This window comes from Dicentrarchus labrax, unplaced genomic scaffold, assembly GCF_905237075.1.
Source record: "Dicentrarchus labrax unplaced genomic scaffold, dlabrax2021, whole genome shotgun sequence".
Lineage (NCBI taxonomy): Eukaryota > Metazoa > Chordata > Actinopteri > Moronidae > Dicentrarchus > Dicentrarchus labrax.
The window spans coordinates 19,304,889-19,331,791 of NW_026136724.1; the positions used below are offsets into that span (position 1 = coordinate 19,304,889).

The 26,903-nt window shown below is 42.8% G+C and overlaps 1 protein-coding gene across 1 annotated transcript; it reads left to right on the plus strand.

Annotated features, from left to right (window-relative positions):
• The first annotated feature begins 1,554 nt into the window (after positions 1-1,554).
• On the plus strand, positions 1,555-26,881 carry ntn4 (netrin 4). Its single transcript, XM_051392963.1, has 10 exons — positions 1,555-1,996; positions 3,449-4,002; positions 10,409-10,687; positions 15,837-15,963; positions 16,414-16,599; positions 23,351-23,564; positions 23,674-23,768; positions 24,350-24,418; positions 24,640-24,813; positions 25,473-26,881. Exons 1-10 carry the CDS (start codon positions 1,951-1,953, stop codon positions 25,610-25,612), a joined length of 1,884 nt encoding a protein of 627 aa, XP_051248923.1. The 5' UTR covers positions 1,555-1,950; the 3' UTR covers positions 25,613-26,881.
• Positions 26,882-26,903: the final 22 nt, after the last annotated feature.

Consider the following 26,903-nt stretch of genomic DNA (forward strand, 5'->3'; position numbering starts at 1 on the left):
GTTGGAAGTGCCAGAGTGAAATAGGGACATTTTTACATGTAATTCGGGGAGAAAGTACTGGAACATGTGAGTAAATGTCTGGGTGTGGTGGTACCTGTATCACCAAGACTGTGTTTGTTAGGGAACAAAAATGTCAAATATATCTAAATATGAACGAGGGGTTTTAAAAGTTGAGATGGTCACAGCTGCTCGAACAATTCTCAGAGTATGGAATAGTACAGTCGCCCCAGATGTTAAAAAATGGATGGAAATGATGTCAGAAGTTGCATCATATGAACGCACGCTGGCGAGACTTAACAACGAAGAAGAACATTTTAGGAGGGCCGTATTTTTTTGTAGGTAGGGCATATGGAAAAATGTGTAGACATGGTGCTGAATGTATATTTTGGTTGTTACAAAAAAAAGGAAATGTCGATTTGCAGGAGGCCTTTGTATATGGGGTTGTATGCTGGATGTACTGTCTGTTGATGTTGGGGTCAGTGTTTGTTCTCGAGTTTGATTGTATGTTTAAGTGTGTATGAATAAATAAAAACTTTAATGACAAAAAAGCAAACAGTAGATTAAACTAATTTTTGGTACTTTGAGTATATTTTGGATACCTTTACTAGAGTAAGATACTGAATGCAGGACTGTAGGTTCGCTCCATTTTTCTCCCTACTAACCCAAATACAGACTTTTTTTGGGAGTAAAATCTCTAATTAGACACATTTAATCCTCTGTATCTGATAGCATTTCTAGAAAGTATCTTGTCTGACTCACTGAACTCCTCAGAAAGGCCCCCAGGGAGATCCCAGAGCCTCATGTTGAGAGCCCCCTACAGTGTGAGGAGGAGCAGGTGATTGAAGAATTACTCAGATCTTATACTGCAGGGAAGAAATACTCTGTTTCTTGTCTTAAAAATCAGTAAAAGTAGCATCAAAATATACGTAAAGTACCAAAAGTAGGACTAAAAGTGGACAGAAAGGCCCATTTCTGCCTAATGTATATTATAAAAGTGGATTATGATCATTGATGCATTCACGTGTTAATCACTTTAATGTTACATTTGATAAAGGTGGGGCTAATTTAGATTTTAAAAGATGGGAATGAGCCTCAACAGTCAACTACATTCAAGCCTCCAACCCAAAGCGTCTTTATATCTTTCTTGGCTCTGATTGGTTGTTTTCATCCAGGCCCGGTGGATTCCTGCAAAACCCCATTAGGAGCACCAGGAGGAGCCAGAGGCAGCAGATCTATTTGCACAGAGCATCTATCAGGATACAGTGAAAGTTAAAGCAAATATGACAAAAAGTTTATCACCTACTGCAGCTTTAAGTTGCCAAATAAATACAGCGAAGGAAACTTGCCTCTGAAATGAGGAGTGGCAGTATAAAGTAGCACAATACTGTAGTTCAAAACTTGAGTAAATGTACTTAAGTTACTTTCCCATCCCATGGCAGCTCTGCACAAACTGGAATGTTCCTTTAAGTCAGGGGGAGCAATGTGGAGGAGAGGCGGAGCTGCTGCTGTCACTACACCAGCTCTCTCTCTCTCTCTCTCTCTCTCTCTCTCTCTCTCTCTCTGTGCTCCCTTTAGAAATAGATGCGGAGGAGCGGAGGCAGAGCGGGGCAGCAGGGCGCACACTGTGGGGAAATGAAACACGCTGCAGGTCCCGAAGCAGCAGACGAGCTGGGCAGAGCCTCCTTCTCCTCCACTCTTCCTCTCCTCCCTCAGCGGGACATCACACACCGTCCGGGATCATGTTGTTTCCTCATGAGTTCTCATTATCGCCTTACTGGATCGCAGCTGAGTGAAAGAGAAAGTCCACACTGGATTTGAACCTACGCACTTGTCTTGTCCACCAACCAGCCAACCATCGTGGATGAGATCTTTGCATATAGTTGATGTTTGATTAACTGGATCCTTCTCCTCCCATCTGTGTTTGTTGGATTATTCCTTCCATAAGGAGATATGTTTGTTTTATGTCTTATCAGCCTGGCCGTGCTGTCAGAAGCAGGTTTGTGTTTTTATTTTTTATTTTTTTAAACATGAATGCATCCTATTGTCAGTAGTTATTGTCACTGGGGGCAACAATGTGCTGTCTCTTGCAGCAATGCAGAACTCGCCTGGGTTTTTAGGCAATTTAACACCTGACTGGAAGAGTTGTTACTTTGGATTTCTGACACATGAGCCCACATTTGTTAAAAAGTTTATAGTTTATTCAAACTCATAAACTAAATGGTTACACTCCAGTTTTCTTATTAACCTCAATCTGACACAGAACAGTAGGAGATATGTCTGAGGCTCATTGTTGTTCACTGCCACAGATTTGAATAGAAGTTTGGTATTAATAAAAAAAAAAAAATTCTTATGTATTTACATTTTAAATCAGTAGTTTTCCAAATTAGGCAAATCCAAGCTCCTGTAAAATGAAATATAGTTTAATTTAACATAATTTACAGCCTATTAATTTGCACAATGGGAGAATATCTATAAGTGATTACATAGTCTAAAGGTTTCAGTCTTTCTCCCATGACCTCCCCACCTACAGACAGTTATGTAATTCAGCATGAACTCCAGTCTATCAAAACAAAAACTCTCAGAAAAGCTTCCTCAGTGCAAATGTTCATTATTTCAGGCTCTTAACGTTTAATATGAGCGGGTCTGTGAGGCCAATGACATGAAAAACAAAAGAGAGCTCCAGGTTTTTTAGTAATAAATCCTTATTGGAAGATGACACTGTGGCCCTCTGGGGGGGTTGTAGAGCGTCTGGGGAGGCGTCTGAATGCGGCTCATCCTCCTCGAGCTGCCAAACTTTATCTGTGTTAGAGTCCACGCTGGCTGCAGTCCGCGGCAGGCAGGTGCACAATGCCTCTATTATCCCTTTTGCATAACATTTCCGATCGAGGTAAATCACTTGTGTACACACACACACAGACACACACACACACACACACACACACACACACTGTTAGTGTTGCTTATATTCAGGTGTGTCTGTTCCCTGAAAAATGGGCCAAAGTCCTAACATCTCCAAAAACCTGCTTTGAAGCATAATTTATAGGGTCAAAGTGGGGCACTGAATGCTGAATAACAAGACATTTTTATTGGTTAATTATTAGACATATGTCACAAAACTATTGGCTTAGATGGGAAAGTGTTCTTCTACTGTAATTTTTTGTTTAAATACAGCGTTTAAAAGGCTTAAAATCTGGTTAAAATCAGGTAGACGTAGTCCTCTTCTCCCTCTTTCTTCTATCCTATGACAGAAATAGTGTGTGATTTGGGTGAACTGACCCTTCAAGTTGAGGTATAGTATAGACTGCCACGCCTCGCCCTATCCACCTGATACCCACGCTTTCCCTCTTTTTTTCTTGTTTTCTCTAGAAAGCTGTTATGTCACCTCAGCCCATATTTGCCTAGTTCATGTGTAAACTCTTTCCCTCCCCTCCCCTGTCCATCCCTTCAGGTCTGTCGGTGGAAGTGTTTCGTGCAGGTGTGGCCCCTCGCTGTGAGAGCCGGGCCTGCAACCCTCGCATGGGTAACTTAGCCCTGGGCCGCCGGGTCCTGACGCAGACCGTGTGCGGCAACAACGGCACCGAGCTCTACTGCTCCTTCTCCGACCCCAACGCCAACCTGGCCTGCAGCGCCGCCAAGTGCGCCAAATGCAACGCCGGCCTTCCCCTCCTGTCCCACCTGGCCGGGGCCATGTCCGATTCCTCCTTCCGCCACCCCAACACCTGGTGGCAGTCAGCTGAGGGGGTGGAGTCTGAGACGGTGCAGCTGGACCTGGAGGCGGAGTTCTACTTCACGCATCTCATCATAGTGTTTCGCTCGCCGAGGCCTGCTGCCATGACCCTGGAGCGGTCGCAGGACTTTGGGAGAACGTGGAAGATGCTGCAGTACTACGCCGGCAACTGCAGCGCCGCCTTCGGCCTGGAGGAGGGAAAGGCGGGCGTGGGTCAGGACGGCGCCACCTGCACCTCCAAATACTCCGGGGCGTATCCGTGCAACCGCGGAGAGGTGAGCTGTGCATTTACATCAGACATTAAAGAACCAGTGTGTAGGATTTAGTGGCATCTAGTGGTGAAGTTGCAGATTGCAGCCCCTCGCCTCACTTTCCCATTCCAAGCTTGTACGTGAGACTACAGTGACCAAGTAATTATTCACGGAATTGCACAGATTACATATTCGGGTTATAAACTTGTTCCCGAAATAACAACTTTATAATGTTAATCCATGTTGAGGCTGTACAGCTGGTTGTGCTGCCCCCAAGTGGCCAAAAAAATCGATTATGGGTTGTTACTTAAATGGGAAAACATAATCAGAGAAATGTTGGGAGAAGAGGGGAAAGAAGTAGCAATCGTAACTACATGTAAAGTTACTACTCTTATAAGTTCAGCAGATTTAGTGTATCACGTATCGCGTATATCTCAGGTTACGTTGCCTTTTTCTCTAAACAATTCATGTTTACCCGCCGGCTTTGGATGATTAGATTTGTATCAAGTCTTGGTTGAATTCCCACCATTTCTCTCAATCCAAGCACAATCAGATGGCTGAGAGAGCAGGTTAACGCAGGTGGAAAGGAGGGCGGATACACACCTGCAGTGAAAACGCCGGAGGGGGGGAGAGTCTCCTGCTCAGCTTTTTTCTTCCCCTGTGAATGAATTGCTAACAATGCCATATAATACCTGCCAATGTATGACAGGTAAACCATGCTGCAGACTGATGCTCATGCTTTTCTAAACAAATGATTTAAAGAGCACCCTCTCCATCACTACCCCTCCCACTGGAACAAGTTCAGTTCTCTCTGTAGTAAGTCACGCAACATGCGAGGGTCATACGGCGTGGTTAGCACACTGAGCAGAATGAAAGCAGGGCGCAGCCAGGTGGGGGGAAGCTCTGCGAGTGTGTGTGTGTATGTGCATGAGTGAGTGTTTAATAGGCATACTTTGACTGTAGCACGAGAGGGCTTCCTGAAGTCCATTGATGTTTAATTGAAGCAGTGTGTGTCGGGAGCTGCTCTGCAGATGTGTGCGGAGGCGCATGCCAAGCGTGGTGCTGCTCCGGACTCCCTGCAGTGCTCTCATGTGTAACGTGCTTTTACGTCCTCTTTGACGGGCTCCTTCCAAGTATTCCTTCCAACTGTTGTGCATTTTTTCACTGCTGTATCATGAATCTTTCTCTATGTACTCTTTGTGTTTCTTTCTATGTATGAGTGAGTATGTTTATGGGCCTGTGCTTGTTAGAAAGGAACTGAAAAATGTGCCTTTTGGGCAGTTATTCCATGATTTCTCTCTCCGCCTTTTGTGCATGAAGGTGTGAAAATAGCATCCTTTCGTACGTCTCAGCCACCTGTGCTAGGAGCATGACCTTCGCCCTCTAACCCCTCAACTGGTGACCCACAGGTTAAAAGAGGTCAAGTAGAGCTCTGACAGACCAGCAGCTCAGCTGTTTTCTGCTTCTGTGTGTTTTTGTTGTGATTATACATCATCTATACTGACAGTTTAACGGTCTGTGGCCGATACAAGGCGATGACAACGAGGCCTTAAACTGTGCAGTATGTATGAATGTTTTACGACCTCACTTCCTCTGTGTTTCATGTATGAAGAGCGTCTATAAGCATGCACCAAATTATGAATTGTTATATATTAATTTCCCCAGACATCTATTCAGGTTGCCTGTAATTTAGTTTCAAGGTTTATTTATTGATTAATGACCACTGACAAATCATTGTTGCCACAAGGTCCATTTACTGGATTAGATCATCCTTCATCGGTGGATGCTCAGTTGTCTAGGCGGATGAATACGAACATGGAAATTAACCTCTAATTGCTAATCAGCATAATTAATGATAAATTTGTTGTTAAAGGTCCAGTGTGTAACATTTAGGAGGATCTATTGGCAGAAATGGATAGCACGGCTATGTTGAACCACCATGTTTCTACAGTAGCCCACAACGGACAAACCAAACACTGTCTCTACCTTTCGCATTTTTCACAAGTTTTACGGCAACCATAGTTTAAAAGCCTGTTCTAATTCCCAATTTGTCAAAAATACAGACAAGAGTGGTGTTCAGTTAGTGGCAATCTGCAACTTCACCACTAGATGCCACTAAATCCTACACACTGCAACTTCTAATTGAGATTAAAATGTTTCAGAAAACCAATAATTAATGTTTTTTTAAATAGAAATACAACTTACCATCACTTTGAATCACTTGAAATTAATTATTTTTCATAATATATAATAATTTTAATAATCTATCAAGCAAAAAGGCACAGAAATGCCTCATAGATGTGAGGATTTGCTGCTTTTCTCTGTTTATATAGTATTGTAAACTGATTTTGCATCGTTGTTTAGACAAAAGAGGGCTATGGACAGTTTATTCATTAATTGAAGAAGTCAACACATTAAACCAAAATGAAAATACTCTTTTACTTGCAGCCTTATGGTTATTTGCTGAATGAACTTGGATTGTCCTCCACTACTTAGTAAGACTAAATGTGTCAAAAACATATTTTTTCATAAGCAATATGTACTGAGATAGCATTTTTTTGAAGTGGGGTTGATTGAGGTACTTATCCATAATCAGTGTATTACCTACAGGAGACAGTGGTCGGCTCCAGGGGGCTGCAACCCCGCCCCCCCCAACAGTGTTGACTACTATCTACTGTGGATAAGTACCTTACACAACCCCACTTCAAAAAATCTGAACTATCCCCTTTTAAAACAAGTAAATAAGACGTATGACCTGACTGATAGCTTGATTTAAAGTTTGCCTGCGTGCATTTGTGTTGCTGAGCTGTTGGCTCAGGTTAACAGATGACGACGAAGGTTTTGGGGGTCGAACTGTAGCTTGGGGCGATGACTGGGAGCAGGTATTCTCAGCTTTCTGCCTCTCTTCTTTCTGCCCGCAAACATGAAAGCATGTCATCTCTTGCGCTGAAAGCTCTTCGTGTTCACCTGTAATGTGGGGAAAAGGTGGTGTGTGTGTGTGTGTGTGTGTGTGGTATGCAGGGCTCCTTGTCTTATTTATGAGGTCAGCCGGGCTGGAAGAATGTGAGTGTTTGTTGTAGAGACTGACCTCCTTAGGGAAGAGAGAAAGGCAGACTGGTCTACACACACACACACATGTTCTTTCTCTTTTCCACTGTTCCTCAAACACACACACACACACACACACACACACACACACACACACACACTTGTCTGTGCCCTTTCAGATAAACACATACAGTCGGCTCTCCGTCTGTCTGCTGGGAAGGAAGTGCCGTTGCTCTGATGGATGTTGGTACTGTTGGCTAGACACCCATCCCCCCTCTCTGTTTCCCTCTCCGTCTTTCTCCTTCCATCAATGCCCATTGTGCCTGTTTACCAGATTACAGTCCACAGTGCTTTGATGGAATTACGACTGTTAAAGCCAGACTTACTTTATTTTTCAGCCTGAAGTGGACACATGGCCCTCGGTGAACCCACTGCCTCAGGATGCAGCAAGACTAAATTAAAATGCAGCTCATTTTTGGCCTGAAATTTGGTACACATGTGAAAGCAGGTTTAAAACTTTGTCACTGCAACCTCCATAATTATACTAATGAATAATACCCTCCTCTCGGCAGTGACATTGAAAGAAGTTTAAATTAGCAGATGTTTTTCATTCTGCACTTTGTTACTGAGAATTCGGTTACAGTTAAAAGTTCCCTCTGAAGTTGTCTGGTAAATAAATGTCAGTATAAATGTTTATAGTTAGTGTTTCTCACCAAAACATATTGTGTGTTTCCCAGAGGCCCAACACATCCAATGAATGCATTTCCTTTCTCATGAAAACCTGCATCATTTAACAGTGTTTGCTATCTATCAGTCTTCTACTTTTACTTATGTGGAACTGTAGATCTTAGGAATATGTGTCGACGTGCTCGTTCACACACATTTGCATCAATTCGAGTGCTAGCATAACGCTGCTAGTGGTCAAAAACTCCACAGGGTGACTTCTCGGGCAATTCTCACAGAAAGAATTTTTAACTTTCCTTCCGCTCTGGTGAAGCTCCACAGACCTTCTGCTTTTTTATGCGGTGGACTTACTTAACAGCATGTGTAATGCAAATAGTTTTGCTTTGGGTGCTTTCTGGTTTATTGTTTGAGTTTTGGCAGACTCTGCAGGGAAATAAAATACATGAATCAATACATGAAAGCAATGCTGTTTTCTTCCTCCTCCATGGAGTCCAGTTGTTTTGTCCAGTAAATTTCAGTCAGCCTGGTGAAGATAGTTGTAGTGCTGTTCTAGTTGTCCGCTGGTTCTGTTGACATTGACTGCCAAACAGAGGTTGGAGTCTGGATCGGATAGATTTATGGTTTCCTATCGTATCTTGTTTTTCTTTGGTCCTCAGTTTCCTACTGATTTATTTACAAATGAAATATGCAGATTTTTACAAAAGAGCAGTTGATTGACACAGCGGTTTAATGTCCCTACACACAAAAGTTGTGTTTTCTGCTGCAAGAGGTCACTGTTTCTTATGATTTATAGTGAACGACATCCTCTTGCAACTTACAAAATTTGAAGCATAAAAGCATAAAACAACACAAATAAGATGCTGAATATGCACCAATCCGTTTAAAATGGTTGTAAAAGCAAGAGTTTGAGCTAAAAAAAATATTTAAATATTTTGTTATATTATAATTTTTTTTACATGAACACAGATAATTTCCTCCTCCTTTTCTTCATTATGCTTGGCCTTATAAAACCTGTCAAGGACTCTTGGGACGTCCCCAGACTTGCATCTATTCAGGGCTTAGATTAACATAAACATGGGTCTCATCAGCATATTTGCGAATACAAATATTTTATCTCCACATTCAAAGAAAAACTATTAGGCACAATTGTTTAATAAAAGCCCCATTTAGGCCTCTTGTTGAATTTTTGTCGTGTAAAGGAATGCACAACGCTGATGTTTCTGTGCATGCCAGTGTGGTTGTGTGTGTGCGCTGGTGTTGCTGTGGTGTCACCGGGCTGTCGCAGGCCTTTTGTGCGCCCCTGAGTTATGTGAAGCTGCATCTCCGTCCCCGTCTTTGTCTGGCCCTGCTCTCCGTGCTCTCCCGCGGACCGGCGCCCCTCGTCCTATTTGTCGTGTTCTCTTAATTGTGGACCACAATGCCGTGACCCTGTGACCTTTTCCAACAACAGGGAAATTAATAGTGCTCCTCCCATCACACTCTCGGCCAGTCATCCAGCCAATGAGGCAGCCGCATGGGGGCTTTTCTCGCATCCCAACCAAAGCTTCACGCAAAGAAAACACTCACTCACACACATAAACACACACTACTCATCCCATGATATCAATGACAGCCAGTGACAACACCACACACTTTGTAAAGAGACACACCACTACAAACACACACATTTCTTTCACAGCGAGAGTTGGGGCAGACACCAACTTTTTCACCCCAGCAGCGGTGTTGGTTGCTAATGGCAGTGGTAGCCATGGTGATGGCAGCCTATAAAGGGATCTTCGATTTGAAGGATGTCCAAGGACCAGGAGAGAGAGAGAGAGAGAGGGAGAGAGAGAGAGAGAGAGGGAGGGAGGGAGAGAGAGGGAGGGAGGGAGAGAGAGGGAGGGAGAGAGAGAGAGAGAGGGAGAGAGAGAGAGAGAGGGGGAGAGAGAGAGGGAGAGAGAGAGAGGGAGAGAGAGAGAGGGAGAGAGAGAGAGAGAGAGAGAGAGAGAGAGAGAGAGAGAGAGAGAGCACTCATTTAAGGACACCCAGCACCCTCATGGTCACGTGAGGATGTAGTCAATAACGACGGGCTGTAAGGTCATAGTTTAGTGCACAAATGATACCAAAACAAACCCCCATTAACATGACAGATGTAGTGACATGAGTAGCATCAATGAACCCAATTGTGTCGCTGAATGCGCCCGTCTAATCCCTCTAAATCATGAAGTGGGGCTGCAAGAGAGAACAGCGTCCCATCAGCTCTTTTAGGAAAACCATAAATACCCAAGCTCAACAAAACAGCTCCACCTTCTGAAGGGAGAACTAAGCATTTTTGAGTTTATACTGTATGTTCAAGATCCTTAAAAGGAGGAAATAAGACTGCAGGTTACTTGTCAGTCATCCCCTAACTTGACATCATGCATGTCCCAAAAATTGCTTCTCAGATCACAATGAGCCAAGTAAAAAATTAAGTCTATTTTTGTTATTTAACTCCCATAAATATCAGAAGGTAAAACAACTTCCATATGATTGATTCATTATGAAATGTGACAACAAACCCTCCTCTCTATTACACTGACCGGTTTGTTCCTCCCATCCTTCCATCCCTACCTCCGTCTATCAGTTTTCTTGTTGCTAATGAGCTCTCACTCTCTCTCTCTCTCTCCCTCTCTCTCTCCCTCTGTCTCTCTCTCTCTCTCTCTCCCTCTCTGACTAACAGGTGATCTACCGTACCCTCCCAAAGTGGGAGTCCCTGGATCCATTCGGGGCGGAGGGCCAGCAGCAGCTGAGGGTGACCAACATCCGAATCCGACTGCTGAAGCATCAGTCGTGTCCGTGCCAGGCCAAAGACGTCGCCGCTGCACACGAGGCTCTTCCCACCCGACACTTTGCCATCTACGACCTGATAGTGAAGGGAAGCTGCTTCTGTAACGGGCACGCCGAGCAATGTGTTCCTGCACCGGGATACCAGCCAATCAGAGACCGGACCAACCATGTGGTAAGAAGGAGAACAACTGATTGTACAAAGAGTGCATCAGAAATATTACTTGAACTCTTTTGGCAAAAACAAGCAGACAGACAACAGACAGGGTCATTGTGTAAAAAAGAAATACAAAAAAAGCTGGGTTACCAAGGTCTGTGGGTCCTTATGATCTGTCTATTCTGTTAGCTTTTGTACAGAAAATAATTAAAGTTTCAAATAAGATTTCCAGTTTTTCTAGTATTTTTCACATTTTTTAGTGCTGTATCTCAGGGAAACAGTTTCGTAACGCACATTTCCTGAACTATTTCTACCCATTTAAGGACAGTAGGTGACTCTTTACTCAGCCATTTCCCTGTTATACGCATTGGAAATGTATGTAGCAAAAAAAAGCAATAAGCTCATTTCAAGTCTCGATGCTGTGATACAAATGCACCGCTCTTGTTTTGACATACCGACAATACTTTCCATTCTTTCGAGTTCAACTTGTTTTGATGATTATCATGAAGTAATCACACCCCACGGGCATGCTTTTCACTTGTTCTACGGAAATTAAGATTATATGGCTTGATACATGCTGACTAAATGGCTCACTTTGTGTTGGCAGTCGTCGTAATAACAGACTCGAGGAGGAGGAGTGGTGTGGTGGGGGGGGGGGGGGATCACTTTTCTCTCTCCTGCTTCCTCTGTCCTTCTATCTGGTCGGATAAACAGCTGCCTTTCCGCTGATAACGAACCCTGAGAGATGTGGATATTGATTCAACTGAGGGTTAATGATGGCGTTGATGAAGGTGTGAGTCTGTGTTTTTCCTGGAGATCAACCACGAGTGTTGCAGAGCCGGGCTCCTATCACCGCCATCTCCACAAACAGAAACTCTGGATGACTTTGAAGCCCGAGCGCCTGTTCTGCTGCAATCAGCGAGGCTCGACGGGGAAAGTGAGAGTCAACAAGGAGCTTCCTTTGCGACTTATATAAGCAGACATTCACGCAGATAAACAATAGCACTACATCAATGTATACAGCAGTAAAGTCTGATAGGACAATATCTAAATTTGCCAGTATTCATTTTTCTACATAAAAACCCAACAAAGCCAACATTTTTTTATATAGATCTCTTGTTTTTTTTAAAGAATAACAACTGAAATGGACATTTTATAGTTGAAATATAAACTTACCAGTCCTTTCTGGTGGACAAACTATGTAAGGGCATCAAGCCTTAAACAAAATATGTCAATGTGATATATTTGTGATAAATATAAAAGGACAATACTGGCTTTATAAACAGGTAATTAGTAATTGTATTGAATTACATTTTAGTAGTAGTAGTAGTTTTTAGTGTTCCAGTGGGTTTTACAGCCTGACAAAAACAAGCTGCTTCAATACATTATGCTTCTACTTATCATCTCTTCCTATTCTGTTTCACATCCTATAAGTCATGAAGTACGTGAAACTTGCATTCTGATAAGCAGCTGAAAAGAAATCTCTTGTTTTATCCTGATATGAAACAGAGAGTTTGGTAATATACATGATGAATGAGCAAGATGATTCATGTGTTTTCGTTGCTGATAGCAGCATTTTTGTAACGAAGCTTATCGCCGAATTATTGGACAGTCTTTAAATCTTTAAATCTGACTATTTTCATGCCAAGAAATTCCAAGTAGCTCTACTGAGTGTTTTCATCAGGATTTCCTTCTTTTGAGGGTTGAAAGTCCTTTGAAACGAGGGCTGTAGAATTCCAGGATAATCATAATAATAGATCATTTTTAATCCTTCCTTGTGTGGATTATGACACCGAGTGCCTAATATTCATTTTTCATCACAAATATTAGTCTGACTGCACGCAGGACTTCAACTTTTGAACAGTAAATCCTTCTTAACTGTCTTCACAACATCACCTCGGGTCATCTGAGCGTCGCTCTGCTGTGTGCCGTGCAGGAGCGTTCGGTAAACACACAGTCGTTATGTAAGCGCCTTTTCCCGACTATCAGCAGCTTGTTTTGTGTCTCCGTTTCGACCCAGAGCCACCGTTTCCGGCAAAACCAAAACAAGCTGATCAGTAATCTCTGCCCTCATCTGCCATCTTGAGCTGTGCTGTCAGGGAAGGGATAGGAAGGGTGTGTGCCTGTGGTAGATGAAGGGTTCAGATCCTTTACTTAAGTAAAAGTAGCAGTACTACGCTGTGAAAATACTCTATTACAAGTAAAAGTCCTCCATTGAAAACCTGAAGTAAAAGAAAAAGTACTCATTGTTCCCTGTTTTTGGAGTAATATTACTGCTGCATTAATGTTTATGCTGCATTTTACTGCTGTAGATGTTTAAGGTTGAGCTAATTTTAACTACTTTAGGTGTATTAGATCGTCATATGTTTACAGTGTGGCTAATCTAAGAGGGTTTTTAAACAGTTTATTTAGTTTAAGAAGGAGGAAAAAATTCACAACCCTTAGAGGAACACTTCATCCTTCAGTTTATCAGAAAAATTCAAATTCAAAATGACCACATTTGGAGATGTATAATGTTCACTGGACAGGAAGGAGGGTGTAAAACTGTAATCTGAAAAAGTAACTAAAGTACCTTAAATCTGTACACTACTTGAGTAAATGTACTTAGTTACATCCAAACGTCCAGTGCAGCATTATATTACCTTCTGCTCATATTTGTGCATGTTCATATATGTCATGTTTGTTTGGTCTGCTGTGTGTTCGGTGTGTGCTTAAGTATGCAATGTTTTGTCTGCTCTGTGTGTGTGTGTGTGTGTGTGTGTGTGTGTGTGTGTGTGTGTGTGTGTGTGTGTGTGTGTGTGTGTGTGTGTGTGTGTGTGTGTGTGTGGTAATCCGCGGTGAAAGTGGCCCTCCTATTCATTACTGCCCAGACGCTGCGAGCGTAGACGAAAAGACCAGTGTGTTTATTGTTGTTGTTGTTTTTTATGCTCCTGTACCCCCCCCCCCCCCCACATGGGTGTTTTGCGGTTCAGGGTGATTACACTGTCTGTTAGTTAGCTACAAAGCCAACACACACACTCTCACACACACACACACACACACACACACATAATGACGTCCAGGCACAGCTACTGGAGCGTTAGCAGCAATTAGTCCAGTCGGTGTTTGTGTGTTTCACAGTCTATCTGCCTCTCTAACGCTCTTTCCTTTCACTGACATCTTCATTTAAAGAGGCACTTCAGCGATATACACATAAAGGTTTGTTTAATAGGCGTACAAGAGGAGTGTCACTCAGCCTGTAAAAAGCTGTTATGTAATGTCTTCTCTGGCTCTAAAGTCTGTGAAGCATCTACTCTTTTTAGAATCTGCCTCCCAACTATATGGAAGTGTAACACTAAATAATGATTAGATCTTATAGAAGATAAAATACACATAGCACGTAATGGCCAAGTGTCAGGGATGAGAAAACTTACTTACTGAGTTCACTATTGGGGTAAATTGTACAGTTTTAATATAATATGAAATATCTATAAAATATGTCATTTAGTCAGTTTACTAAATGACAGAAAATGGGTCCCTGAAGGAACAAAGCTGAGAACCACCGTACTACATAGTGGCACTAGAAGCAGGATTTAATGCTTTTATATATCTAATTTTATCACCTCCATAAGTCACCTTATTCGTTTAAATGATAAAAACACGATCTGACCCTCTAAAAAAAACATATTTCTGGCTCTACATCTGCATGTAATTATAAGTTTCTGATATAAAAGTGGTGGAATTTACAGATACTAACATGATCTATTAGCCATCAGCAGCTTCCAGAGATATATCTGTCAGCACTCGGCATTGCGCATCACTCCGCCTCCGCTGTGTCCTCCGTATGGCCGTATGGTTGCGTGCATGCAGCTCTCAGTGTGTACATGTGTTAATTGTCCCGTATCACGGTATGGTAAACATGTGAAATGGGTTGAAATACCAGCTGTCTGGACCCGAGCCAGCTGCCACCGCCACCGCTGCTGCTGCTGCCGGCCTGTTCCCCTTCTTCTCCTTCCTCCACGTCCGTTTCTTCTGTTTCCGTGCCCCTCGTTTCCCTCCCCTCTGAACTATTTCACTCATTTCATCAGGTCTCCTGCCTCCGATTTTGCCCGGACCTCCTCATTTATGCAATTGCTCCCCTTATTAGTGTGATTGAGATGGTGTAAAGTCAGTCATGTGTGTTCACTTCTACATTGCAGGGCTGATCTAGGGTCAGAGAACACGTTGGTTCTGGCTCTATTCTATAGCATGTGGATGTGTTTAACTCTGAGCTCAGGACTGTGTGTGTGTGTGTGTGTGTGTGTGTGTGTGTGTGTGTGTGTGTGTGTGTGTGTGTGTGTGTGTGTGTGTGTGTGTGTGTGTGTGAGAGAGAGAATCAGAGCCAATCAGGAGTTAGTGACACATCACACACCGTGGGAAACAAATGCAAGAAGTGGTGTGTGTTTTTGTGCATTTATCGTCATTTTCTACGTCTGTGTCAGTGTGTGTCTACCTCTGTAATCATTGTATAATTGTGTGTGTGTGTGTGTGTCCTACATTACAGTTGCACGGTGTAACACAAACAAATAAAGAGCTTCCTTAGATGCCTTGTCCCCCCCTCCCTCCTTCAATTATTATCCAGCATGCATGGCATTCCAGCTCACAGGAATGACAAGGAGATTGTTATTGTGCTCTCAGCACTGCATACTTGCACTCATACACACACACACACGTAAACACACACACACACACACACACACACACACACACACACACACACACACAGGCTTTTCAGACCAGGGGCCCGTTCCTGTTTCCAGTGATGAAGCCAAACAATCAATCTCCATTCACTAATTCCAGGCGAGGGAGTACGAGCAAGACTGGGAGAGAGATGTGAGAGCGAGAGGAAGTAAGGAAATCAGAGGAAATGGAGAAGCCAAAGAGAAAGAGGGGAAAGGCAGAGAGTCGTAGGAAAGGACAGAAATCGAGAGAGCTCGAGAGGAAGAGTGGAGTCAAGTCCAACGGGCTTGTCCACACGTGGGAAAGTCTCCTCTCCATCACACTGACCTCTTTGTTCCTCCCATCCTTCCATCCCTACCTCCGTCTATCATTTTTCTTGTTGCTAATGAGCTCTCTCTCTCTCTCTCTCTCTCTCTCTCTCTCTCTCTCTCTCTCTCTCTCTCTCTCTCTCTCTCTCTCTCTCTCTCAGGTCCATGGGAAGTGTGTGTGCAGACACAACACTGCAGGTGATCACTGCGAGCGTTGCGCTCCTCTCTACAACGACCGACCATGGCAGCCCGCCGACGGACTGACGGGGGCTCCGCACGAATGTCGGAGTGAGTCGCACAAACGCAGTCGCACCTTTTCTACGACAGGAACTTATGTAGCTTAATGTAGCACGTGGCCATCATCACTAGTCCCGCTTCCTTGGGTAAAAGTTCCAGTCTGTAGTATTTAGTGGTGTAGGAGAAACACAAGTCCCTATCTAGAGCCAAGATGGACCCGCTCCCTCTGTAGTTAAAAACAGCTCATTCTAAGGTAACGAAAACACAATTCCTACATTCAGGTGATTATACACTAATAAAAACATACCTATGAATATTATATTTAATTTAGGCCTGGAACAAACAGCTAAACAGTAATCTCTACTTACTACTGCAAGTGCGAAGTAGCTGTAAATTCTGGAAATTTGGGAGAATAAAACAAGATACAACAATCATATTTCAGTCTAAAGCCACTGTTCCTCCTCGTTGCTGATGTGTCCATTTCCTCCCTCTCACTTCCAGAGTGTAAGTGCAACGGACACGCTCAGAGCTGCCATTTTGATTGGACGGCGTGGCGCGAGTCTGGCCAGCGCAGCGGAGGCGTGTGCGACTGTCTGCACAACACCGAAGGACGCCAGTGTCAGAAATGTAAGGCCGGCTTCCACAGAGACCCCCAGCGACCGCACACCACCCCCGACTCCTGCAAACGTAAGATATACACGCATACACACCACTTACACTTGTATTTAAAGTACCAATTTAAAATCTTTTCCCAATTATTTCATCCTCTTTAATGAAGCAAACAAGAATCAAATAATAGAAACACACCTGGAGCGATGCTAAAGAGTGTAAGAGAGTATCCTTGACTTCATGTGACAGAGAGCAGCAGGGATTATGGGAAATGTGGTATTAATTTGAGTAATTGTAGGTGCCACTGATGTCAAACATGGTATTTATGGTAATTGTAGCAAGCTATAACAGTTAATTGATAACAGTTAGAGGTGTAGTCTAGTAGTAAGTAGTGAATTTACCAACTTTTACAGATTTTTCAATGAGATTTTTATTATTTTCTATTCAAATTGTCAATAAAAACTCTGAAAGCCAGACTGGTGAAACCTTTATAGACTTGATAACATCTGTAAATGCATGTGAATGCAAACAGGCAGGGTTATGTTTCATAGCAGATGTATGTAAAATCCTCATGAAGCCGAACTACGCCGCCGTTGACGGTGATATTTTGATGTCAGGAATATTTTAATATCACAGTTTAGCGTAAAGCTTAAGCAAAATGAATCCTCAGTGAGCGGCTGTTGCTCAATTTGACCTCAAACTGTTACCATACCCTGACTTATTTTGGCAAACTGACACCGTAAAGCTGCGACGTGTAGAACAACACTGTAAAATGCCATAAAGCATCATTCATAATACCAGCATTGACACAACGTTGCTGGTGTGAATCACAACATTAACCTCATACACACCACACTGGCACGCCGGCCCTGTTCTCGCAAGGAATGCTGAGGACTGAGATCGCAAGCCAGGGCGTGCTCCATAACGCTGATTTCTGATGGGCGCCTGGCTCTGTGTGTGTGTGTGTGTGTGTGTGTGTGCAGACGGCCCATGCTCCATCCAAGATTCACCATAGTTAATCATCAGATAGTGTCATTCCTACGTCTTGACTCAAGGCTCTACACACAACCCCGTCTTGTCCATCTCGGCTTGTTATGCCATTTTTCATGTGTGACTCAGAGCACGAGTAGCCTCAGGGTAATCACTGGTAGTAGCTGTAAATGTGTGAGGGTCCTCTCTCTCTCTCTGTGTGTGTGTGTGTGTGTGTGTGTGTGTGTGTGTGTGTGTGTGTGTGTGTGTCTGGGCTGAGCGGCGTGCTGCCCTCCGGCGATGAGACGAGTCTTAAGTAAACACGCGATAGTCATCCATAAACAGAGCGGTGGCTACATTCTCCCTCTGATTATCTGTCAGATTTGACCCAGTGAGCTCAGTCCTGCAGGTATGCTGGACTCACATGATTACTGGAGTGTGTGTGTGTGTGTGTGTGTGTGTGTGTGTGGGTGTGTGTGTGTGTGTGTGTGGGTGTGTGTGTTCACGTACATACTGCATTTAAAACAACTGTCAAATTGCACCAGACCATTCAGAAACATCTGGGTGGAGAATATGTTGGCTTTCAGCCTAATTGAATCACTCATTGCTTGCGTGTGTCCTGTATGTTTTATTTATTTATTTTATGATATCAGGAGAGCCATTAATATTTTTTATCTTGTTTTTACTGCTGCTGTTGCCTAAACAAAATTTTGTTGCATGCCTATGATGAAAATAGTAGTATTATAACAGAAATACAAACTTTTTTTAAAAACGTTTTTAACCTCCTCAACCCCCACTATTAACCCCTACAGCCCCACAAACTAATAGATGATACAAAAATAACAATAAAAAGGTGTAAAATAAAGATAAACATCAGCAACCATCTTAGTTTAGCATGATTAGCATTTGCTAATAAGCAATATAGGCAAAGTACAGCTGCAGCCGATGGGAATGTGATTGGTTTAGCAGTTATTCTGTAAAATATTGGACAAATTGAACCTGATGGTGGCGCTAGACGTAAAGCCCGGGGATCCCCAAAGTTATTAGAATTGATACTGAGGGGGACATGAATGTGTGGACCACATTTAATGTGAATTAATTTAATAATTCTTGACATATTTCACTACAAAACAACATGCCCACTTAAGTATCAGCGTGTTGTCAGTTGGCATGCTGACATTAGCTCACATTACAGCCTCTCAGAGCCGGCTGCAGACTCTTAGTCTAGTTTTACACCATAAATCTTCAACTTTGTCACCGTCGTATAGCGTGTGTGCCGATCTCTCGTGACAGTATCGGAATAAATCATCTGATGGATCTTACCGGGAAACTTATAGTTGATGAATTGCATTTGGACGGTGTTCGCAGCGGAGGAATGCCAACATGATACAGCCATTAAGTTTTAGGTGTGTTGGCATCTCTGATAAGGTCACAGATATTTAAAGCAGATGTGTTTATAAGGTTTCTGATTGGGTTGGGTGTCTGAAAACTCACCTGTGTGCTAACTATGGAGGCTCGAGGGCTGATGATCCTCGCTTGCGGCTGATTGCTCGGAGAACCCCCTTCAGACGAACAGGTACAGGTTGTGAAATCCCGCTGCAGCCGCTTGCTGACAATGGAGGAATTTCCCTCCGTCGTGAGGAACATTTTTTTCATACCAGGCTCCAAGGGGCCCGGGAAAGAAAACACCCTTGTCAAGCTCGTACACACCAAAACACTTTAGTGGAGGTAGGGGGGAAAGTTACAGTGTGTGTTTTATATATATATATATATATATATATGTGTGTGTGGGGAGATTGTTGGTCGCTCAGGCAGGTGTCTTGTCATGTCTCAGCACACACACACACACACACACACACACACACTCGTGAGGCTTTCATTGTCAGAGCTCCTGCAGCTGACAGCTATCTTAGATACACACACACACACACACACACACACACACACACACACACACACACACACATATATATTTACACACAGTAAGTCCTTGTGTAGTGACCCCGTTTCAAAATGCTCATAAATTCTCACACAGATATGTAAACACACTCACCAAGCACATCGCCGCACGTGTTTGGGCTTTGCGTGGAAACCGAGGTGGTGCCGTAAACCCCGGTTGATTATTAACGCGGAGGCCGCTCACTAAACAATAGTGAAGATAGGGCCCTGATAGGCGCACGCTCAAAAACACACAGAAAATTAAAATCTTGTCACACAGCGGCTGTTATATGACAATCATTTCTACGTCTTGTGTGCTCGTGCGCATGCTCACATCTGTAGGTGTGATATCTTTATGATTTTATGGATATTGCACCATTTGCTCTTACGATAAGGTTTATCTTATCTTTGTTGTCCCGGGTGATTCGTCTGATAAACCGTCTGGCTCGGAGCTCAGGAAAAGATTGATGTGACAGCATTCTCACAGGTCGGAGACACCGCTGTGCTTCATCCGCGAGTAACGTGTCATTCTTGCTCCCTTTGGAAGTTATTTTCATACACGTTCCAGAGGTTTTAAGAGAACCCTTTAACCCCCAACTAACCCTGCACACCCGCTACTCATGTTTTATTTGGGTAATATATGTAGGAAAGAATAAAAAAGGAATGATTTAAACATTAGACGGCAAACCGGATCTCAATGTAGGTTCTCTGAGGAATTACAGACCCTGATGTGATGCATCCAATTTCTTTACTTCATGCAGCATGGAGAGAAGACCTCAGCAACTCCAAGTGGGAATCACATGTCAGCGTCTCAGGCCTTCCTCAGTACAATGGTCCTTAAATGTTACAGTTTAACTCTGTAGTTGACTGTCAGCAGATTCTCATCTGACTTCCTCATCACCATGGTGGCATCCCCAAACCAATACATTGATTACTAACACTTCCATGTTCATTAACCACAATCATGTTGGTGGATGAGAGCGGGATGATGAAGTTTGGTGAGGCCAGAAGAGATCGGAAGTATTTAAACTTTTTTCCATCCTCCGTTGATGGTATTTGGTAAATGGAGTGTATTTATACAGAGCTTTTCTAATCTTTCTGATCACTCAAAGCGCTGTACACACACATTCACCCACATGCTGATGAAAGGGCATCATCAGGAGCAATTTAGGGTTCAGTATCTTGCTCAACGACACTTCGACGTGCAGCTGGAGGAGCCGGGGATCGAACCACCAACCTTCTGATTAGTGGACAACCTGCTTTACCTCTGAGCAACAGCTGCCCCCCAAAAACGGATGTTACAAAGCATAGCACATAGTAATAATTCATAAATTACATAAAATAACATCACAAAATGTACCATATTTTTACCATCTGAATGCAGCATAACAATTATTGTCATCGATGATTAATCTGTTCATAAAATATCAGAAAATAATGACAAAAGTTACCATAATGTTTATTTCCTGGTTTCAGGTGTCTGAAACACAAAGATATTTAATGTACACTGATGTAATGGAGCAAGTCCTCTCGTTTCAGAAGCTACAAACTGTGAATATTTGGTATTTTTTGCTTGATAAACGATTCCAATTATTACCTGATGATTAACATGCTTGTCCATTTATTTTCTGTTGAGTGACTCATCAGTTAATCAGCAGATTGTTTTATTATCACTTAAATGTCTTATTTTGTTCAACCAACAGTCCAAAACAACTTTTTTTTTGCAGACACGCACTCTAAACAATCCCGTTAATGTTTTATCATCAAATTATTATTACCACTAATTATCTATTTCCAAACACAGTCTGTCATAAGTTAGGACAACAGTGTATTTGTCCTCAGGCTGTAAAGATGAGAGTGTTATAGAGCGTTTTAATCATTAATCAATCGATTTGTAAAACATTAACAGAGTTCCCACGCGCCCTGGAAAATCGGGAAAACCTGGACATTTAGAGACTAGTTTTCCAGTCACGGAAATTGATTAAAATGACCAAATATCCTGTAAAATAAGCACCTAGCAGTCTGTTTTGGAAGTGCTGCAGACGGTCACATCTACGTGCATACAGCCTGTTATAAATAATAAACTCACATGTGTTGTTATGGTTGATAAGTGATAAGGTAATTGTACTTGCAAGGAACACTTACACTGTCTATCTCTTCTTTTCATAGATTAATAAAGACATAAAATAAATTCTATTTGATTTGAACTGGTATTTAATCTCCGGGAAAATCGAGTGTCCCATAAACGCTGGCCACCATTTGGGAGCAAGTGTTGTCAAGAAAAACTCCTGGAAAATATCCTGGAAAAGTCCTGGAAAATGATTTCTTACAAAGAATGGGAACTCGGATTAAAATAGGCTTGAAAAGTGTCATTATCATTATCATTATCTCTTCTTGGCAGTACTTCAAATTGAATACGTTGTTATTATATTATACATTTTACAGTGTTTGCTATTCCTTGTGCAGAAGGCAGTGCATGGACACGTTTAATTGAGTGACATTACTGTATCACCACGCTGAAAAATATCTTTTAGAGGTTTTTCTGTTGTCCTCAGAGCGCTCAGAAAAAGGGAAATTCTGCAATTTCATGACTCGTGTGATACAATCAACCTCGTGGTGAGACTGTTGTTGTCAAATCCCGTTTCCAAGGTCAAGATTTAACTTTCATTCTCGGCCTCAGGGGTGTTGTTAAGAAAGCGTGCAATCTTGTTTACAGTCGACCGTGTGAGCAGCCACGTGAATTTACCATCACAGAGAAAAACCAAACCTCACGAACTACAACTCAAACACCAAATTAATAGTTTTAAGAAGAGAAGAGGGGGGGCGCAGGGAGACAGGGGGTGTACAGTAAGTAGTCAGATTCATTTACTGCCAGTCAAGCTTCAAGCATCATTAAACAGCAGAGAAATGGCTCCAAACAACGCCCCCCGCTTTGTTTCTCTCTCCTCGTCTTCTGCCTCTCCTTCACCACCACCACCCTCTCTACCCTCCCTCCCTCCACTAAGATAGGGACAGATTTATGGGAAGAGGGGGTGGGGGGGAGGCCTGACACCTCCTCCTGTAAAAAAACCCGGGGTCTCAGTGTTGATAACAGCAGAAAGGCAGCAGACAGTCGTTTTCTCAGACTACCAGTGGAAACATGTGGGTGTGTGTGCAAGTATATTGTTTTTGGAGGTTGTTTAAAGAACACCCTATCAGCACACAATTAGAGGGGACATGAGGGAGTGTGTGTGTGTGTGTGTGTGTGTGTGTGTGTGTGTGTGTGTGTGTGTGTGTGTGTGTGTGTGTGATAAGAAAAAGAGAGAGTCCTTTGTATTACAAGCTCCTGCAACAATACCAGACAGACAAATAGAACAAGTGATGAATGATGAAATACTTAAGTCCTGTTAATAAATTATAGTTTAAAGGTCAGCAAACTGTCATCTTAAAAAGACCTTTAGACCCTCGATGATGCCCCCCCGTGTGGCTTTCTTTTTAGCAGCTTTTATTGTTTTCTTTCTTTTAAAACATAAATATGTATATACTTTTTCAGTTGGAGCAGTAATTAGTGGTATAAATCTGAGAAAATTTAAATATAAACAAGATATAAAATTAGGTTAAAGGTCCAGTATGTAACATTTAGGAGGAGCCACGCCCCCTAATAATGCATAACTTTAAGCCTTGATATAATTCAAACAGGTGAGTTATATAAAATTCAACCCGGTATAGTTGTCATGAACAGGGAAATTAGTTATAGAGACCAAGAGGCTGTAAACATGTTTATTTCTGCTGTAAAGTTGTGTATTTTAATATGGGGCCTTATGGAGATCGACTCACTGCTGGAGCCAGCCTCTAGTGGCCGTTTGAGTGACTACAGTTTTCCTGCTTGGTCAACAAACAACCTACTTTTCCATCTAAATGTTCTACTTTTTTCCTCTCCCAGCATGCAGCTGTCACCCCTTGGGCTCCATGCCCTTCCACCTGGCCGACGGCTCTCTCTGCGACCCCTCCAGCGGTAACTGCATCTGTAAACCTGGAGTCGGTGGAGCCCACTGCGACAGGTGCATGGTGGGATACTGGGGCTTCCACGAATACGGCTGCCGTCCGTGTGATTGTGCAGGAGACTGCGATCCGTTTACTGGAGACTGTATGTTTGGGTGGGTGAAAACTCTCTCTCCGGATACCGATTCCAATACCTGATCAATATAACGTTTGTTTAGTTGGAAGAATTCCTGTTTACATTCCTGTGTGTTCGTGTTTGTGCAGCTCTGATCTGGACCTGTACAACCTGGAGGGAAACTCCAGCGAGCCTGTCAGGATCTTCAGAGCAGACGAACTCTTCTCTGCCCTCCACTACTCAGGTAAGATATAGATACAGAGAGTGTGTGTGTGTGTGTGTGTGTGTGTGTGTGTGTGTGTGTGTGTGTGTGTGTGTGTGTGTGTGTGTGTGTGTGTGTGTGTGTGTGTGTGTGTGTGTGTGTGTGTGTGTGTGTGTGTGTGTGTGTGTGTGTGTGTGTGTGTGTGTGTGTGTGTGTGTGGTCTCAGACCCTGTGCATGGCGTCCTAAGAATGCAAGCACAGTGTGTGTGTGTGTCCAGTGAGGAATGTGCCTATGAAAGCTGCAGTTACATGGTGGTGGTGGTGGGGGGTCTACAAGAAGGGACACTTGGAAACTGTCCACACACACACACATATACAGACACACACACACACACACACACACACACACACATCCATCTTTGTTCCATGTCCTTCTAGGGCCTTATCAAGACTTTCATTACTTAACCATTAATGCTTGGTCACTGGGCTGTGGAGCAGGATGAATAACACACACACAAACACACACACACACACACACACACACACACACAAACAACACACACACACACAACACACAGTTATGTTTCATGTATTAATATGTGCCTGTGTTTTGTCACCTGCAGAGAAGTGTGAGTGCAAAGAGCAAGCCCTGACCAACAGCAAACTCTTCTGCACCATGAATTATGCATACGGTAAGAACTGTTTATTCTACTCTGTTATTTATTACAACCCGGGTCTCGGAGGTCTTCTGTGGGTCCAAAAGTGTTAGAATCTGAATTAAAATGGACTTGAAGACAATTATATGCTCCTAAACGAGCTAAACAAATATGTCAGAGTCTTAACTTTTTGTTGAAATTGAAGGAAAAATCAACACTAACTCTTCTTACATCTTGTCTCTCTACATGACTCTCAGTACTGAAGGTGAAAGTGCTGTCGGCTCACGATAAGGGCTCCCATGCCGAGGTGGAGGTCAAAGTTCAGAAGGTGCTCAGTCAGAACACCAAGGTGAAGATACAGCGGGGTCGGGTCACTCTTTACCCCGAGTCCTGGACTGCACGAGGCTGCACCTGCCCCATCCTGAACCCAGGTCAGACAAACACTCTCCTATGGTTGTCCAGTGCAGCTCAGAGATGGAGGTTTTTAAAGGCTGATGCTGAAAGTTTTGGATCTTAATAATCAGCTGTAGGCTACGGAAAAGTTCAAATTAGATCAGATTTAGGTATTTTTTTTAGGATTTATGTGTGACTGATATTATTCTTATCTGTTATTGTAAGCAAATCCCATGAAAAGACCAAAACCTACAAAGAATGTATCATACTAACACATATTGTGTGCTCATCCAAAGCCTTATATCATATTCCTCTGCCCCTTAGAGCTCCATTGTTGTCCAGAAACTATTAAAAACACATAAATGAGCCACATTATTGACTCAATCCCACGTACACTGTCCTGTTTCCACAAATATTCTCTAGAGCACCAAATTCTGTATTAATCCACCACTGAAAATAGTCCCCAACAAATGCAGTATTTCCTCCTTTTTTAAGTTACATTTCCAAAACAACTACAATGCCCATCTGTTTTAATAAATTATTCAGCTATTTAAAAGATGAAATACATATATTTTTGAGCCATTTTAAAGATTTATGCCTCCATTATATGTACTAAATTTGAAGTAATCAGTTGCAATATATCTAAATTGTTCTTTAAAGTTTTTAAAATTGAAATTATTTTCCTCTCCTTTCCCAGGTGTGGAGTACCTCGTGGCGGGCCATTCGGACCGCAAGCAGGGCCGCCTCCTGGTCAACATGAAGAGCTTCGTCAAGCCTTGGAAAGCCAGCTTGGGGCGCAAAGTCCTCGTGTTACTCAAGAAAGACTGCAACTGGTAGGCCGACCGTCGGAGGACAGACGGACACATGGACAGATGAGACTGTTTTTTAAACAAAACAACGCCGTGGATTCGTGATTTTCTCGTCCTCCAGATGTGGAATATTGAATCGCACAGGGTCTGGGAAGCAGGCTTTCGGGGGCTGAACTGAGATGACTGAAACCCCCCTTTATTTCTCTGCTGTTGTCCAATGAGAGCATAAACGCTAGTGGCGGACCGCACCAGCTAAAAGCACACGGGACTTAACTTTATTAAGACTTATTTGCACATTCCTATGTAGGATTTCTTTCTGTGAGAAACTGGGGAATCTGTGCTGTGGCCAAGTGCTTTTTTTATTTTGAGTGATGCCCCCTCACCCGTTGACATACATTAAAACACACATGCAAAAAAAAACTGAACCTCTTCCTCTCTGCAGCACTTTAGCCTAACATGGACTGAATGAATATGGACACAAAAAGAGAGGAAGATTGAACACACACACACACACACAAACACACACACACACACACACACACAAACACACACACACACACACACACACACACACACACTAAACGACCCCTCGACCCCCATGGACTGTGGATGGAGCACGTCCATTCCCCCTGTGCTCCGTTACAGTCCACACACACACACACACACACACACACACACACACACACACACACACACACACACACACACACACACACACACACACACTCCCTCACTCACTCACTCACTCACACAGGCAGCAGTGTGTGTGTGTGTGTGTGTGTGTGTGTGTGTGTGTGCTTCAGACATAGCACCCAGAGTGACGCTGAACAAGCCATACAAGCCACTACAGGTGGTTAAACCTTAGCCAGTCCAGGTGTGCCTGTGTTGAAATCAGAGTGAATGGGTTTTACCCCGAACGTGAATGTATTTGCCTGTTTTTAAAAATGTGTGTGTGTGTGTGTGTGTGTGTGACAGAGAGAGAGAGAGAGAGAGAGAGAGAGAAGAGAGAGAGAGAGAGTGGTTGAATGCAGAGGTATATAACGAGCACAGTCCAGATTCAGTCCAGCTCTTTCTGTAGGTTTGCTTTCAGCCGTTCCAATGTTTATGATACTGCGTTTATGTATATTGATTCATCTCATATTACACTCATAAATTCAGAACGTTCTTCTTATTCCTTCCTTTTGTGCTCTTGTACAGTATTATTTGTATATATCTATATAAATATTATTGTTCATCTTTTTCTCACTCTGTTTAATTGTTTTTGTATATGGTAATATTAAAGGATAATTCCAGCTTATTTAGCGAATATTTGGTGTTAT